The sequence below is a fragment of the Dromaius novaehollandiae genome, chromosome 20 (genome assembly GCF_036370855.1).
Source record: "Dromaius novaehollandiae isolate bDroNov1 chromosome 20, bDroNov1.hap1, whole genome shotgun sequence".
Classification (NCBI taxonomy): domain Eukaryota; kingdom Metazoa; phylum Chordata; class Aves; order Casuariiformes; family Dromaiidae; genus Dromaius; species Dromaius novaehollandiae.
In genome coordinates this window covers 12835492-12848809 of record NC_088117.1, presented here as the reverse complement: position 1 = coordinate 12848809, position 13318 = coordinate 12835492, and the positions used below count along the sequence as shown (strand labels likewise).

Below are 13318 nucleotides of genomic sequence, written 5' to 3'. Positions count from 1 at the left end.
AAGGCTTAACATTGCCATTGTTTTAGAGCTTTAGTTCCTTTCTTTTAAAGGAAACAAATCCTCCTACCCCACAAAACCTTAATCAAAATTGAGTATGTTTTTGTTCATTTTCCTCTTCACTAACTCGCATTTGGTCCTGCTTAGAGGTATGTAAGTTATGTATGTCCCTAAAAGTTTGCTTCCAGACTCACTGGGAAATTTTGTTGATTACCAGGTTTCACAGTTCCACTTTTTCTGATTTTGAATGTACAAAGCTGGAATTTCAAGAGGGCTCAAATGTGCATCTGTTAAGTGAATAGAAGTAGTCTTTGGCCTCTGTGTTGATTAGTCAGGGGGAGAAAAAGCCAGGATTTAATTGTCCTGTTATATGAAATAGCGTTAAAAATATTTAAATGTTGTGTTTCATATCAGTGGTTCTTTTACTGTTGTTTAAGCAGGAAAATAAAATTTGACAATGTTCAACCATCTTTAGATACTCGAAATCAAAGGTACCAATGATTGTTATTTTGAGAAACAGGCTATGCTTTTCTTCTATACGTCCTTGTACTATTATAGAAGACATACTCACACTATATTAGAGACATTTTTCTCTCAATTAATGGTAATAGGATCAAAAACTTCATCTAGCTGACCATTAAAGAGAGTGGGATGTGGTAGAGGTGTTTTATTTTGTTGCTGTTTTGTTTGTTTTTGTTTTGTTTTGTTTTTTTTAAACCTCTAGCAGTATTCATTTTATTTAAATACAGTTATAAATATCTCTGTATTGGAGATTCAAGATTAAACCTGGAACATGGAAGCAGATCCCATCCTTGATTTACTTCAACTACTGGAAGAGCCACAGTTTTTGTTATTTAAATTAAGTTCTAAATATAAAAAGATATACTTGAAATCTTGACTCAGCTGAAAGCTGTACCTAGGCATAATAAATGTGCAGACACGATACCATAATTAAGATGAGCATTATTAGAGGTGCTTAAAATAACTCTCTGCTTGAATGGCTTCAGACAGTAACCGTGTGATTTTAAAAATTTCAGTTAGCACAAGGTTAAGAACTTCCCTCTGCAAACTGAAGATTAATTTTTCAAACTTGTAAGATATGAATAAGTATGACAAATTGTGAGGGAAAGACAGGAATTTTGGTTGTTTTTAAAATGGCTGAGAAGTTTTGTAATGCCCGGTTGCTATGTCATCACTTGTGTCCTTTATGGATAGGATTTAACTCTTCATGTTTGTGTCTTCCTTTTCCTTCTCTTGAATTTGCTCATATTTAGAAAGTTAGAAACATGGCCCTGGAAGATGTGGTGATTCTTAATGTAGACACCAACACACTGGAAACACCTTTTGATGACCTTCAGAGCCTTCCCAATGATGTGGTATGTACAAAATGATTTCGCTTAACTGCTCCAGTACTCAAAAGTGTAAATCCTTTTGACCTGTTCAGTTTCTAACTAAAGTGTGTCATTATGTTACTTTGATTATTTTAAGAAAACTGCTTTACCTCAATTGTTTCCTGTTTTGAAGTGTTAAGCCAGGTTTGTCTGAACATTTGCAGATGTATTTTTCAGCCTCCAATGAAAATTAGTTAATGTTGATGTAAGCTAGAAATGCTGCAGCAACCCAGTTTCAGTTTTGGATTACCATGACCGAATTATCTAAAGAATTGGTCTTTCATGGAGGAAAAAAAAACAAACAGAAAACATGCAAGTAATGGTACATCTGAATAGGAAACAGAATTCAAACTTCTTCATCGCAGGAAAAAGGAGCACGATTTGAAACCATTTTTATCCATTCTAAGAGACTAAGAGACTGCGTCTTTTAAAATAACACTTCATATTGAATTGAGGGTCTTTTTTCTGTGACTTCTTCCAGTTGAACTTTAATAAACTTAATGCATTTTTATATCCTGAATGATCCACTTCTAGCGCTCCTTCGTGCAAATAATTCTGAATTTATTTCCTCTCTCAATCAGACTTTTTATTTGTAATTTATATATTTTTAATAACTTAATTGACATGTTGTATAAATATTTGTTCTTTCCCTTTTGTGGAAAAAAATACACCCAGCTTGTCACCTGCTACTGTAATCATCTTCGCTAGAGCTGAGAGGGAAGAGTAGTGAAGTGAACAAAAGCGTAAGAGGCTATTTTAAGTCAGATGATGACTGTTTAGATGAATGTGGGGCAGGGGGAAATCTGAATTTCTTTTACTGGTTCAAAATATTGTGCCTGCTATGAGGTCTATACCTTTTTATGTAAAGCTTAGAATAAAATTGTTACATAAGAAGATCCATGTAAGGTGGCCTGTTTGAGGAAAAACTCAAGTAATGGTGAATACGGATGCCTCCTCCTGTGACACGCCATCATTTTTCTATGATTAGTGGAGTGATCTGTATGTGCTTAGAAAACAGTGAGTTCTAGATAAAAGGTCCATCTTCATTGTGAACATCTTGGCTTTTGTCAAGCATTTAGTCTATAAAAGTTACTTCCATGCACTTCTCTGGCTTCACAGAGTTTTGATTTTGAGTTCACTCCCAGCTTGCAGAGCTGCCAGCTGGTCATTGCTCGTGCCATTACCCGCAGCCCGGGAAATGACAGGCTTGTAAAGTCCATGGAATTATGTAAGAAATGTCTGGATACAGCGAGTCCTGGGCCTCAGACATGTATATGATTTGTCAACAATCAAGTATTATATTAGATTTTATGAGACTTCATTAAAGGAGCTGTTGTAGGAGCACTGTAGAACATCAGAAGAGACTTCACCAATAAACACAGAACTTCAAGCTTTGGAATGTAATAAATTTTAAGAGACTTCCTTCCTTTCATTATTTACTTTTACTTCACTTTTATAACAGTAAAGAGTTGTGTTTTATTAGTTCAGATTTCTTGATTCAGTTTTCCACAGGTCTGTTTAAGAGCTACATTTTATCTTGGAGGATGTTTGGAGCATAGCAGAGGAAGTGCTGCCAGCAAATTCAATTAACTGGCATGGCTCACAAATAGCATACATGGTGGTGTTTTTTTTTTTTTTTTTTTTTTTTTTTTCCTCACAACTGCTATATAAATACAGCTGGGATTAATATTTGTTGTAACAAAGACTTAACTTGAATAGTGTTGCTTTGTGTAATTAATGTTTGGGATCAGTGTTTATGTCTTATTTAGTTTTGTTTCATTACTTTAGTTACCTAGATAATGAAGTATTCTCCTCTAGGTCTTTTCCTTTCCTTCTTACTTCAGACTGCTTAATATTTGGCTTTGACCACTAGAGAGCAGCTGCTCTTCTTTGCAAGAATTGAATTTCTGTCAGTTCTTTCATGCATCATGTGTTTGGAACTGTAAGTGGATCAAGTTGTTCATCTCAGCAGGGAGATGCTAAAGCCAATCCATTATACTTTCTTTCTTTCTTTCTTTTTTTTTTTTTTTTGGTAATGGTAGGATGTGGAGAGTGTCTCCCCAGTGGTATAAGTCTACATAGATGCATATATGATCTTGCAAACTAGATAGAAATCTCTTCATCAGTTTTGTGACCATATATGTCTATTCTGCCAGTTTTACAAGTGAATATAAACATCCACAAACTCCTGAATATACAGAAAATTTACTTTGCTGAATTAAATCCATCTATATTCAACAGTGATGAAAAATATTTTGTGGTGCATTCACCAGCAGGTTTTTTAATGCAGTACAAAAATGTTTAAGTTGTTTTTTTTCCCCAGATGTTGTAATTAAATTAGGTAAAAGAATCCCTAGAGATTATTTGGGAGTTTCAAGTAGTGAGTCATGCTTGAGTTTCATGATAGCGATGTTGCTACCCAAACTGTTGGTTTTCAGTAGTCCAGAATGAGTTACTCATTACAGTCTCACTCCTAGTATCCAAATGAACATGGACTGTAGTGAAATGTCTTTCCAGTTAACATTCATGTCACAGCAGCTGGGTAGCCACGAGACAGTTCTAGTGGAATCAGATTGAGTCATTTCTTTGCTGTGGTTTGCCTCAGTAGTACCTGCTCGCAGTCAGACTTCCTCAGTTGTTCGGCTCAGGTCCTTTAAAAATCAAGGTGTGTACTACTGCATTCCTGATAAGCTATTTGAAATGTGAAAAGCTGTCCCTCCTTCACCTTCTGTTTCTGATGTGTGTCTGAAAATCTGGCAGCATGAGAGCACCCTGGGAAGTAAGTTTCCTTTTTAAATAGTCAATATTAAAAAAAGATTTTATTAAGGACTGTGATTACAATAAGTGCATCTGCTGCTGACAAGTCTCCTACACCACCGTCTGTGTTGCAAGGAATAGCAAAGAGGGGGTAGTAATTTTTTTTTATACAAACCTTATGGATTTATCATGTATTTCCAAATAAGTGTCATCTTCTAGTCTTAGTTGTAGTCAGAGCTTCATATTACAAGGAATAAAGCATAAGCTCGCTCTGTCAACTTGTAGTCTTTATTAAATGAAACCCTGATGCAATGCCTAATATAGTAAACGGCACCGAAGAGATCTTACTTATTTTATGGTTGTATGAATATTTTGAGTTTGTACTAGCCCATGAATATTTTAGGCTGTCAGTGGTTTAGTTTTGTGTGCTTCTGTTGTCCATTCATTAACAAGTTACCACAAGTAGGAAACGTATGTTACTGTTTTTCCACTCAGTGGGAAATTAAATGCTTTTAAGTGAGCAAGAAATACTGACTACTAAAGCTCTATAGCAAATCCATTTTCTTAAAGGTGAATCCATTTTTATTTCTTACACTGTGTTTGCAATAGAATGTTTCTTGCTTTATTCATGTTGACAACTGAAAAGCCTTGGACCTAATTAAAAGAATTTCCACTAGCACCTTTACTGAACCATTTCATTATGCTGCATTGCACAGATTGCATTTTGAAACATGGTGATAGTTTAAATCTGACCTTTAAACCTGAACTGCCAGAAGTATAAAAATCTTCTTTTAAAAACACTCTCAGGGTAGACTGCATGTATATGTGTCTGTTTGGCTAGAAATAATCTTCATATTGAGTGGTCACAATCTTATTTTAAAATAAGTATTACTACCTCTTTAGGCAGGAAAACAATCGTAATTCTGTTTATATAGTCTGTTTTACTCTGGAATAAATTAATACACAAGGCGGACATGAGCATTCTTTCTCTTACTCGATATGTTAACTTTTTTTTTTAAAAACTATGATATGCTTATTGTGATAAACTTGATTGAAAGGCAGAAATGTGCGAATATATAAAATAGACATCATGTAATGTTAGATTTAGTCTTGGAAGAGAACAAATGATCTGAAAGCTTTAAAGAATTTGCAAAATTCTTACCTATATCCTACTTCTGTACTAAATGGGGACACTGAGACACAGAGAAGCTGTGAATGGCCTTTTGAACTTAATTTGTTGTTCAACCGAGAAAAGAACGTTTTTCTTCAACGCAGATAGCAAGTTCTATACCTTCATACGAATTTTAAAGAAAATTTCTTGCATAAATGTTCAGGATGGATTTTCAAGGTACTCAGAGATAGAGACATTTTACTGTTTTTTTAGAACTACTTTTAAATGGTTTATATAAATTTAATATAGGAAATAAAGGCATATTTGATTACAACCATCATCAGACACCTTAAACATGGAGAAGTTAAGGTGTGCTGTTCACATTTGAAAATATAGCTGATACACTGAGAATAACAGAGCTTCTTGAGACATATTATCTCAGTGGATGGGAGTGAGCTTAAGTTATGGGCGTGATAGACCTTCCGCTAAAGCTGCTACTCTGCATTATGTTAGTGTATGCTTATGGGCTCATTTATGTGTGGAACATTGACATAAGCCACAGCATTCAGATTTATAAATAATGCTCTCATTTAGTTATTTTATACTAAATAACTGTAATATAAAACCTTTTATGACAGAAGCTGCAGAAAATTTAAAATAAAAAAAGCCTCTTTGGAACTCTTGGTAACAGAAGTCCGAATCTAATGTCAAGTTTAGAATAAGAAAATGCAGTGCAGAGTATGGATTATATATGGAAACCTATATTACAAGGTGAGGAGTCCCTTTCTTGCCCTCCCCAATTTTAAGACTATTGAAGGAGAAAGTGAGTGCTTACAAGTGAGGTAAAACTGAAGCACTCAAGAATAGTTGTTCAGTGAGACCACACTGTAATTTGCTGTCGGGGCAGACTGCTAGCAAAACCCTGAGATGGAAAAAAATAGTCTGGTAGAATTTTGGAGATACGGATAAGGCCAGACTAAGCTTTTTGTTGTGAGCTGCTGGGGGGGTGGGCCTTGAAAATAAATTTGAAAATTTGAACCATCAGCTTATAGTTCATGATATATTATGCACTCTCTCAGAAAACGTGCTTAATTATGTCCACTACAGTGGAATATATTTACTCTGTAAATAATATTTCCACAGTGTCTATAACATAGCATGAAATATGTAGAGCTGGCACAGTAGAGTTTTTCAGAATAGCATTTGAATTTAATCAAAGAGGACAATTTGCTATTTATTGATAGAATTATTTCTGTTAAATTCATATCTTCATATGGATCCCTTTGGAGCCATTTATATTCTTCTGAAAATCAAGATGACTAGGGCTTTCCTGGCTTTCTGCTTTCCTTCTGAGATTTTGGCTTCTTCCTGTCTTCTGCATAAGGTATCTCATCCCTCTGTCAAGCTTTGCACATGGCACAATCACGTTCTCTAAAAGCACTAGAATGAATTCAAGCATTAATTTAACGCCCAGATTGTTGGTTTTGTATTGCTATGTGTTCTGTGAGATCTGTTTCAAAAATGTAGCTTGGTTCTGTCTCCAACACCAACAAATTGCTACTGACACAACTATTTGTTAATGATCTAACACAATTTCTAACCATTGCAGCACAGGCACAGCTTAATGCTAGTCTTTGAACGTTTTTTTTAATCTCTTTTCTCTGCTTTTGTTTGGGACAGAAAAATGCTGTCACTAACAATAATATATAGATACACAGCCTTCCTTCAGTAGTTGCTAAGCTCTGAGAGCTAAAAAGGAGAGACATCAAACTAAGCCACAACCTTTTTGTATGTAAGAGAAATCCTGAAGTGCAGAGAATAGTAATAGCTAATCCTCTAGAACTTCAGCCCTTTGTTGTACATAGAAAACAAAGAATATTCAGGTAACCTGAATCTTGATAGTTTTAAGTTGCCTTTGTAAAAGAGCTTATAGTTGATACTTGCTCACTTACAATCAGTAAGTATCTCTTTGTGTAAATGGCAATGAGACTGCTAGGACTGTGTTCACCTGAAGCACAGCTTTGTGAATCTTAAGATAGTTAAACACCTCTGCTATGGAGGAGAAAGGGCAATGAAGGTTAAATGAAGAATAATCCAATACTCAGGTGGTTTAGATCTTTCGAGAACTGGGAGAAAAAGAACCTCATCAGATATTGACCATTTCGAAGGACAGAATATCATTGTTATTTTGAGACTTTTAAAAATTTGTAGGTTTCATTTTTTGCACAAATCAAACTTTCACTTTCTAATTTTGCATGAAGCCCCTAAAATATAAGGGAATACATCCTTAAAAAAATCCTTATATTTGCAATTAGCAAACTCTTCAGACCTACAAAAATTGTTCTGTAAATTGCCTAGCCTTGGTGGTGACTGATAGCCTGATTATGCAAAAGGGTTTCTGTGCTTATTCTTTGAGTCACATGTAAACTATTCGTAGCACTCTACTTTTAAATATAAGCTTTGTTATTTAGTATTAAATTTAATTTTAGTTTAATTCATTTTAAAAAACAGGAAAATCTGTATTAGTCTGATGTTTAGCTCCAGAGGCAGAATAAAACTCACAGACACTGTAACTGTAAGGATTTTTACACACTTGCTTAAAATTTAACTTGATAAATTTAACTCGATTTCATTCATGGATTCTAATCAAGATTGACATAGAAGCTCATAGACTACCTTTAAAATAGTACCTGGCAGAATGTTAACAGTCCATTTTAAATAGGAGGAAAGGTTAAAATGAAGCTTTTATCTTCCTATTAGTTTCTGAATAGAATCCACTCATGTCTTAGAGGAGCAAAACAGCTTGAAAAGTAATAATTTTAAAACTGAAAAATCCAGCTCTGAATTTACAATGTCATTTTTCATCATGACTGATGCAGTGCTGAGAGCTTTTTTCTTTTAGCTGGGTCCCAATGTGTTAAGCTTTGTCTGTGATATGAGAGTGATCCAGACCTCTTGTGTGATTTCAGGTTTCTGCACTGAAGAACAGGTTGAAGAAAGTCTCTACAACCACTGGAGATGGCGTTGCAAGAGCATTCCTAAAAGCACAAGCATCTTTCTTCGGGAGCTACAGAAATGCACTGAAAATTGAACCTGTAAGTAGGAAAACAGTAGGCATAAGGTGTAAATCAGCAGCTGTGGTAAGAGGGGGGAAAAAAAAGAACTAACAAGAATAGAAAGTGTGGTATAGTCCACTTCCAGAAGTTAGTATTGTGGCTGTCTGGCTGACCAGTACTGAAAACAGTGTTCCAGTCTCCAAAAGCGAAAGAGATATGCAGCAAGCAATAAGAGAGAAAACTTCTTATGCAGGGTTATTTATTATTAAAAGAGAGTTAAACTAAAGAGAGTTGATAAAAATTTATAAATTAATGGTAATAGTAGTCTAGTCCAGAATTACCATACTCTTTCTCACTGCAAAAACAGGATCTTCATTATAGTATTTTTAAAGGAATTCCCTAAAGTGATGAAGTGCATCCTTCTTTTTACACAATATATGCTTAACAATATATGCCTAACTGTGAAACATGCACATCTATGGAAACATTGAATTTTAAGGACACAATACAGTTAGTAAAGAAACTGTGTTTTTACAGAAATATGAAGAGTATCTGGAGTTGTAACTATTGATGATAAGTGTTCTGTTAGGGAAATCCACTCTCTTCCTTCTAGTTCAAAGCTAATCTCTATTTAGCAGTGATTAGGTGCAATCTGAATGGGACAAAGATTTTTCCATACTTCTCTGATGCTAGGTTTTATAGCTTCTAGGGAGGCATCTGGTCCTGGCCTGTTGCAAGGGATAGAAATTTGTGCTTCATGGACTTCAGTACAAATCTGTCCAGCAGAATTCACATATCTTGATGTGTTTTGTGACACTCTCGTTTTCCTAACGTATAAATAGGAGGCTCCCATTGAAATGTATATATGTAGCTGATAGACTTTTAGAGACAAGGTAAATAGTATGATGAACGTGATGAACTTGAAACCATCTTCTCTGCTCTCACATAATTCTATCTCCTACACAGCAGTTACGTTCACTGTAATTCATGAGATATAGCCCAGAAACATGTAGGGAATGAAAAGCACTAATCGTAGAACCATCCATGGGATATTTCCAAAATGTTCCACACATATTTCTTCTTGCATTTCTAACGCAGGGGAAACTAACGCATGTAAGTCAAATACAGCAATAAATCTCCATGGCATGTTCAGGGGCTCATTTGAACTGCTGTTGTTAGACCAATGGCCATTTCACAAGATGATCTCTGTAGAGGGGAAAACATACTTCCATCTCTCATTTGCAAGCATTTGAGGCAGAATGGAAAATTGGTGGTAGCTATGGAGAACTTGAATACTACTGGGAGAAGCTAAGCTGAGTACTGAGTGTAAGTGGGAAAGCTAAATGAATGGAGCGCGAATGAGGGCTCACTGGTGGGGAAGAGGTGTTGTATTTTGCATTCTGCAGCTCTGTGGAGATTAACAAAGAGATCTGGCATGCGGACAAGTAATAAATGTAATTTTAATCGTGATGTTAAAGGAAAAGACCAGAAGTTGGACTAAAGGTATACTGTTTCTTGTGATTGAGGGTGTTTCCGTAACTAAAGTGTCTTTATTGCTATATTTTGTTTATGTGCCGTTTTTGTGAGCTTTTAAAACCGGAAGAGGAAAAATAGCTTGGTCTGAATTTTAAACAATCCAGTCATCCTCATCAAATAGACATCATTCCTATGAGCCGTATTCAGTGTTCAAAAGTGACTTTTGAATTCAGCATGAATCTTTCCCCTTCTTATTAGGGGAACGTGTGGAGGATTGTTGGGGTGTGTGTGGCGGGTGTGTGTGTGTGTGTGTGTAAAAAATAAATTACACTGGTTTTAGTGTGTATAGCTGGGTGCCATAATGTTGTGTTTTCAAAGTGTCTAGTGTAAACTAATGGGAGATGTATAAATTATCATCCACATAAATAACAAACCTGAAACTAGCCCGGCAGCCTGGTGTGAGCCTCCTTTATCCATGTACGGGAGACACTGACTTCCCTTCATTCATTCAGGCTTCCTTTTCTCTGACACTCCTCCCAGTAGTTGCCAGGCAACTCTGGGAATATTGGTGTATGTTTTGCCTGGATGTGTATAAGAGATTAACTAGTTAAGGGTTTTATGAAGAAAAATAAAAATTTAATTTGCTTTTCTGGAAATACCATCTGGTATTTTGAAGGCTGAATGTTAAAATGAAAATTCAAAATTAGTTGACAAGGGCACGCACCTAAAAATTACAATCCCCACCCCCACGCCCAATGGGACTGCAAACCTGAGGAAGTAAAAGGAATTTTTGGTTTGCTTATTATTCCATCAAATAAAACCTCTAAGCGTAATTATACAAATGTGTCATAAAATCCAATTGTAAAGATCAGGAAATAGAAAATTTCAAGGCTTTTTTTCCCAAGTTCTTTTATAGATTAAAAGTTAATTACTGATTTTATATTTCTTACCAAGATTTATGTAAAGATGGTTTGCAAAACATGACAGGTTTCTCATGTGCTGAACATGCCCGAGTCAAATGACCTGCATTTGGTTTCTGCTTCTGCCGCTGACACCCTGTAAGTACTGGACAGGTCACACAACTACTTCACTTCCTCTCTAGAATATGCTGGTACTTAATGGAATTACTAGGAGGCTCTTGCTCCTGTTGGGAGTGCAGACACTTAAATGTTCAAAATCCTTGGAAATTCTATCTTAAAAAGGTAGAGCAAAATCCCAAACAGTGGCATGTAATGGGCAAAGCAATTACAGAATATATTTTCTAAGTTCACAGCAGAAAATATAATTGAAATTTAATAACAAGGCATCATAACTTTTATTTATAAATAATAAGGTGTATTGTAGTTTAAAGCACTATCTTTCTCTGGCATGCTGTGCTTGGGATGCAGTACTTGAAACCATCTTCTCTACTCTCACATAGTTCTATCTCCTTACACAGCAATTATGTTCATTGTTGTTTTTTGTTAGCTGATTAGCTCAGCTTACTGCATTTATGGGTTATATACTAACAGGTGTTCAAAGTGGTCATGATACACAATTGTGATCTTAAACGTAGTACAGAATGGTGAGGGTTTCACGTTGAATAGTGGAGGAATATTAAAGTGTGCGCGAAAACTCCTTCCGTTTGCTGTCTGTCGATGCTTTCAGCGTCTATAAAGACCACGGTGGATGTCATCACTTGTTTAAAATATTTAATGTCTGTTTGAAAAAATCAGTTTTGAAACCGTTACAGATTTAACAGTTGTAAAAGATTATTAGGTTACCTATTGCATGTACAAATCAGTACCTGGACTGTGAATGAATTACTGTTGCCATAAACTTGCTGAGGATGTCAGTAACTCAAACTTTTGCATTAAGAAACATATCCAAGTAAAACAAACTGCAACTCTAATCGTAAGGATTTATGTTATAAAATAATGGATGCAGTTATGTTCCCTACTGTGTATGTGTGTTTCTGTAGCTGCCTTAAGCCGGATTTTAAGTGTGGAAGAATTTCTGTCACATATGGTATAATTGCATTCTCCACAAATGTGTGTTACTATTAAGTACGTTAAAGCACATAAGAGGCAGTGTGTCTACTTGGCTGTTTTGAGGCAGGTTATTAGCTTTATGAATGTTATACAAATTTTTAACAATGCCGTCAATGTGAACATTTGGTTCACTTGGATGACTTTTAAAAAAAGTTCCTAAAATTTTTTCTGTTTCCTAAGAGAATATTTATTCTAAGTATTTAATCAACAACATTAGGTCATCTTCAATGGAAGGACCTATATAATTACTGTGTGTGTCTATAAATGGTTTGTAGTACTTAAGAGCTACGCGTCTGATGGTAACTGGGGAAAAGAACGAGACTCATTCTCCAGCGAAGATGTCGTCTATGCACTTTCTTCTCCTGACACCTAGTGGTTAGAGACAGCATTTCGTTGGTTTTCTTTCACAGACATCTTTGTTCAGAAACAAACCTCCTAACGCCTGTGGTAAAGCTAAGCTCACTGGATGGATTCGGTGAAAGCAGTAGCACATAGGGTGCAATGCGGCAGAACGTATGGGGCTTTACGTCAGCGATGCTGGCACAGGCAGCCCAAGCCCCATGCCTGCTTGTTCACCTTACTTGGGTATACGGACTTGACGGAAAGCTCCAAGTTTGGCATACAGTTGTCTCAAATGCCTTGCCTTGTGGTCTCTTCTCTGGATATGTGGTCACTCTTCATTGAACCTTGCAGCTGGAATTGTTTATGCTAAATACAACATTTGCTAGGTGACACACTTTAAAAGCTTGTTTGCTTGCGCTTAGTTTTAAACTCTGTATCATCTGAACTGGTGTTCTATTGCTATGTTAACTCTCAAATATAAGACTGTATAGACAGTTTAGTGATGCCTAAATGATGGATCTTGGATATGAATCTCATCCTGACGACTTTACTAGCAGATAGGACTGGACTACGACCTAACGTTTGTATGGAAAAAAAATTGAGATGAATTAGATTCCTGTATATTCTGGAACTAAGACCTACAACTTTTTTTTTCCTAATGTGAAGATCCTGTAGTGATTTGTAGCATTTCAAAGACCACAGTTTGCATGTGTAATTCTTGTTAAGTTGTACCATTTATTAAAAATGTTCTAAAAGACACATTATCCAGGACTCAAAATCCTGATTGAAAAAGCTTTTTTAGCTATTGGGGCAATACTATTTTTTCTATTAAGTTTTTGTTTTCATTTCAGTCCTGTTGCTAGGTTCTGTCTGTGGGCATTGCTGTTGCTATATACAAGGTTTCAGCCTTTGCTTTTGCTGTTCTTAACCTTTAAAATGGCTCTTTTTCTAACAAGCATTTACTGTTTTGTTTTGTTTTTTTTTCAAAATGCGTTTAACATTCTACCTCTAAGTATATTGAGATACACATACGTAATGAAACTGAAAGGCATTCTCTTTAATCTCTTATAACAGTCAATTATGCAGTAAATAGAATTACTTTGTGGTTTCCATACTGTTATGTGATGAGCTACTGTGTTCTATAATTCCATATGCTGC

At 35.6% G+C, this 13318-nt stretch overlaps 1 protein-coding gene across 5 annotated transcripts in view; it reads left to right on the top strand.

Moving 5' to 3' along the window:
- DENND1A (DENN domain containing 1A) overlaps positions 1-13318 on the top strand; it is a 225731-nt gene that overhangs the window by 140522 nt on the left and 71891 nt on the right. For all 5 annotated transcript variants that reach the window (XM_064523957.1, XM_026100867.2, XM_064523958.1 and 2 more), the window contains exons 12-13: positions 1272-1373; positions 8226-8351. In XM_064523957.1, coding sequence (XP_064380027.1) covers positions 1272-1373; positions 8226-8351 — 228 coding nt within the window. The remainder of the gene's footprint in view (positions 1-1271; positions 1374-8225; positions 8352-13318) is intronic.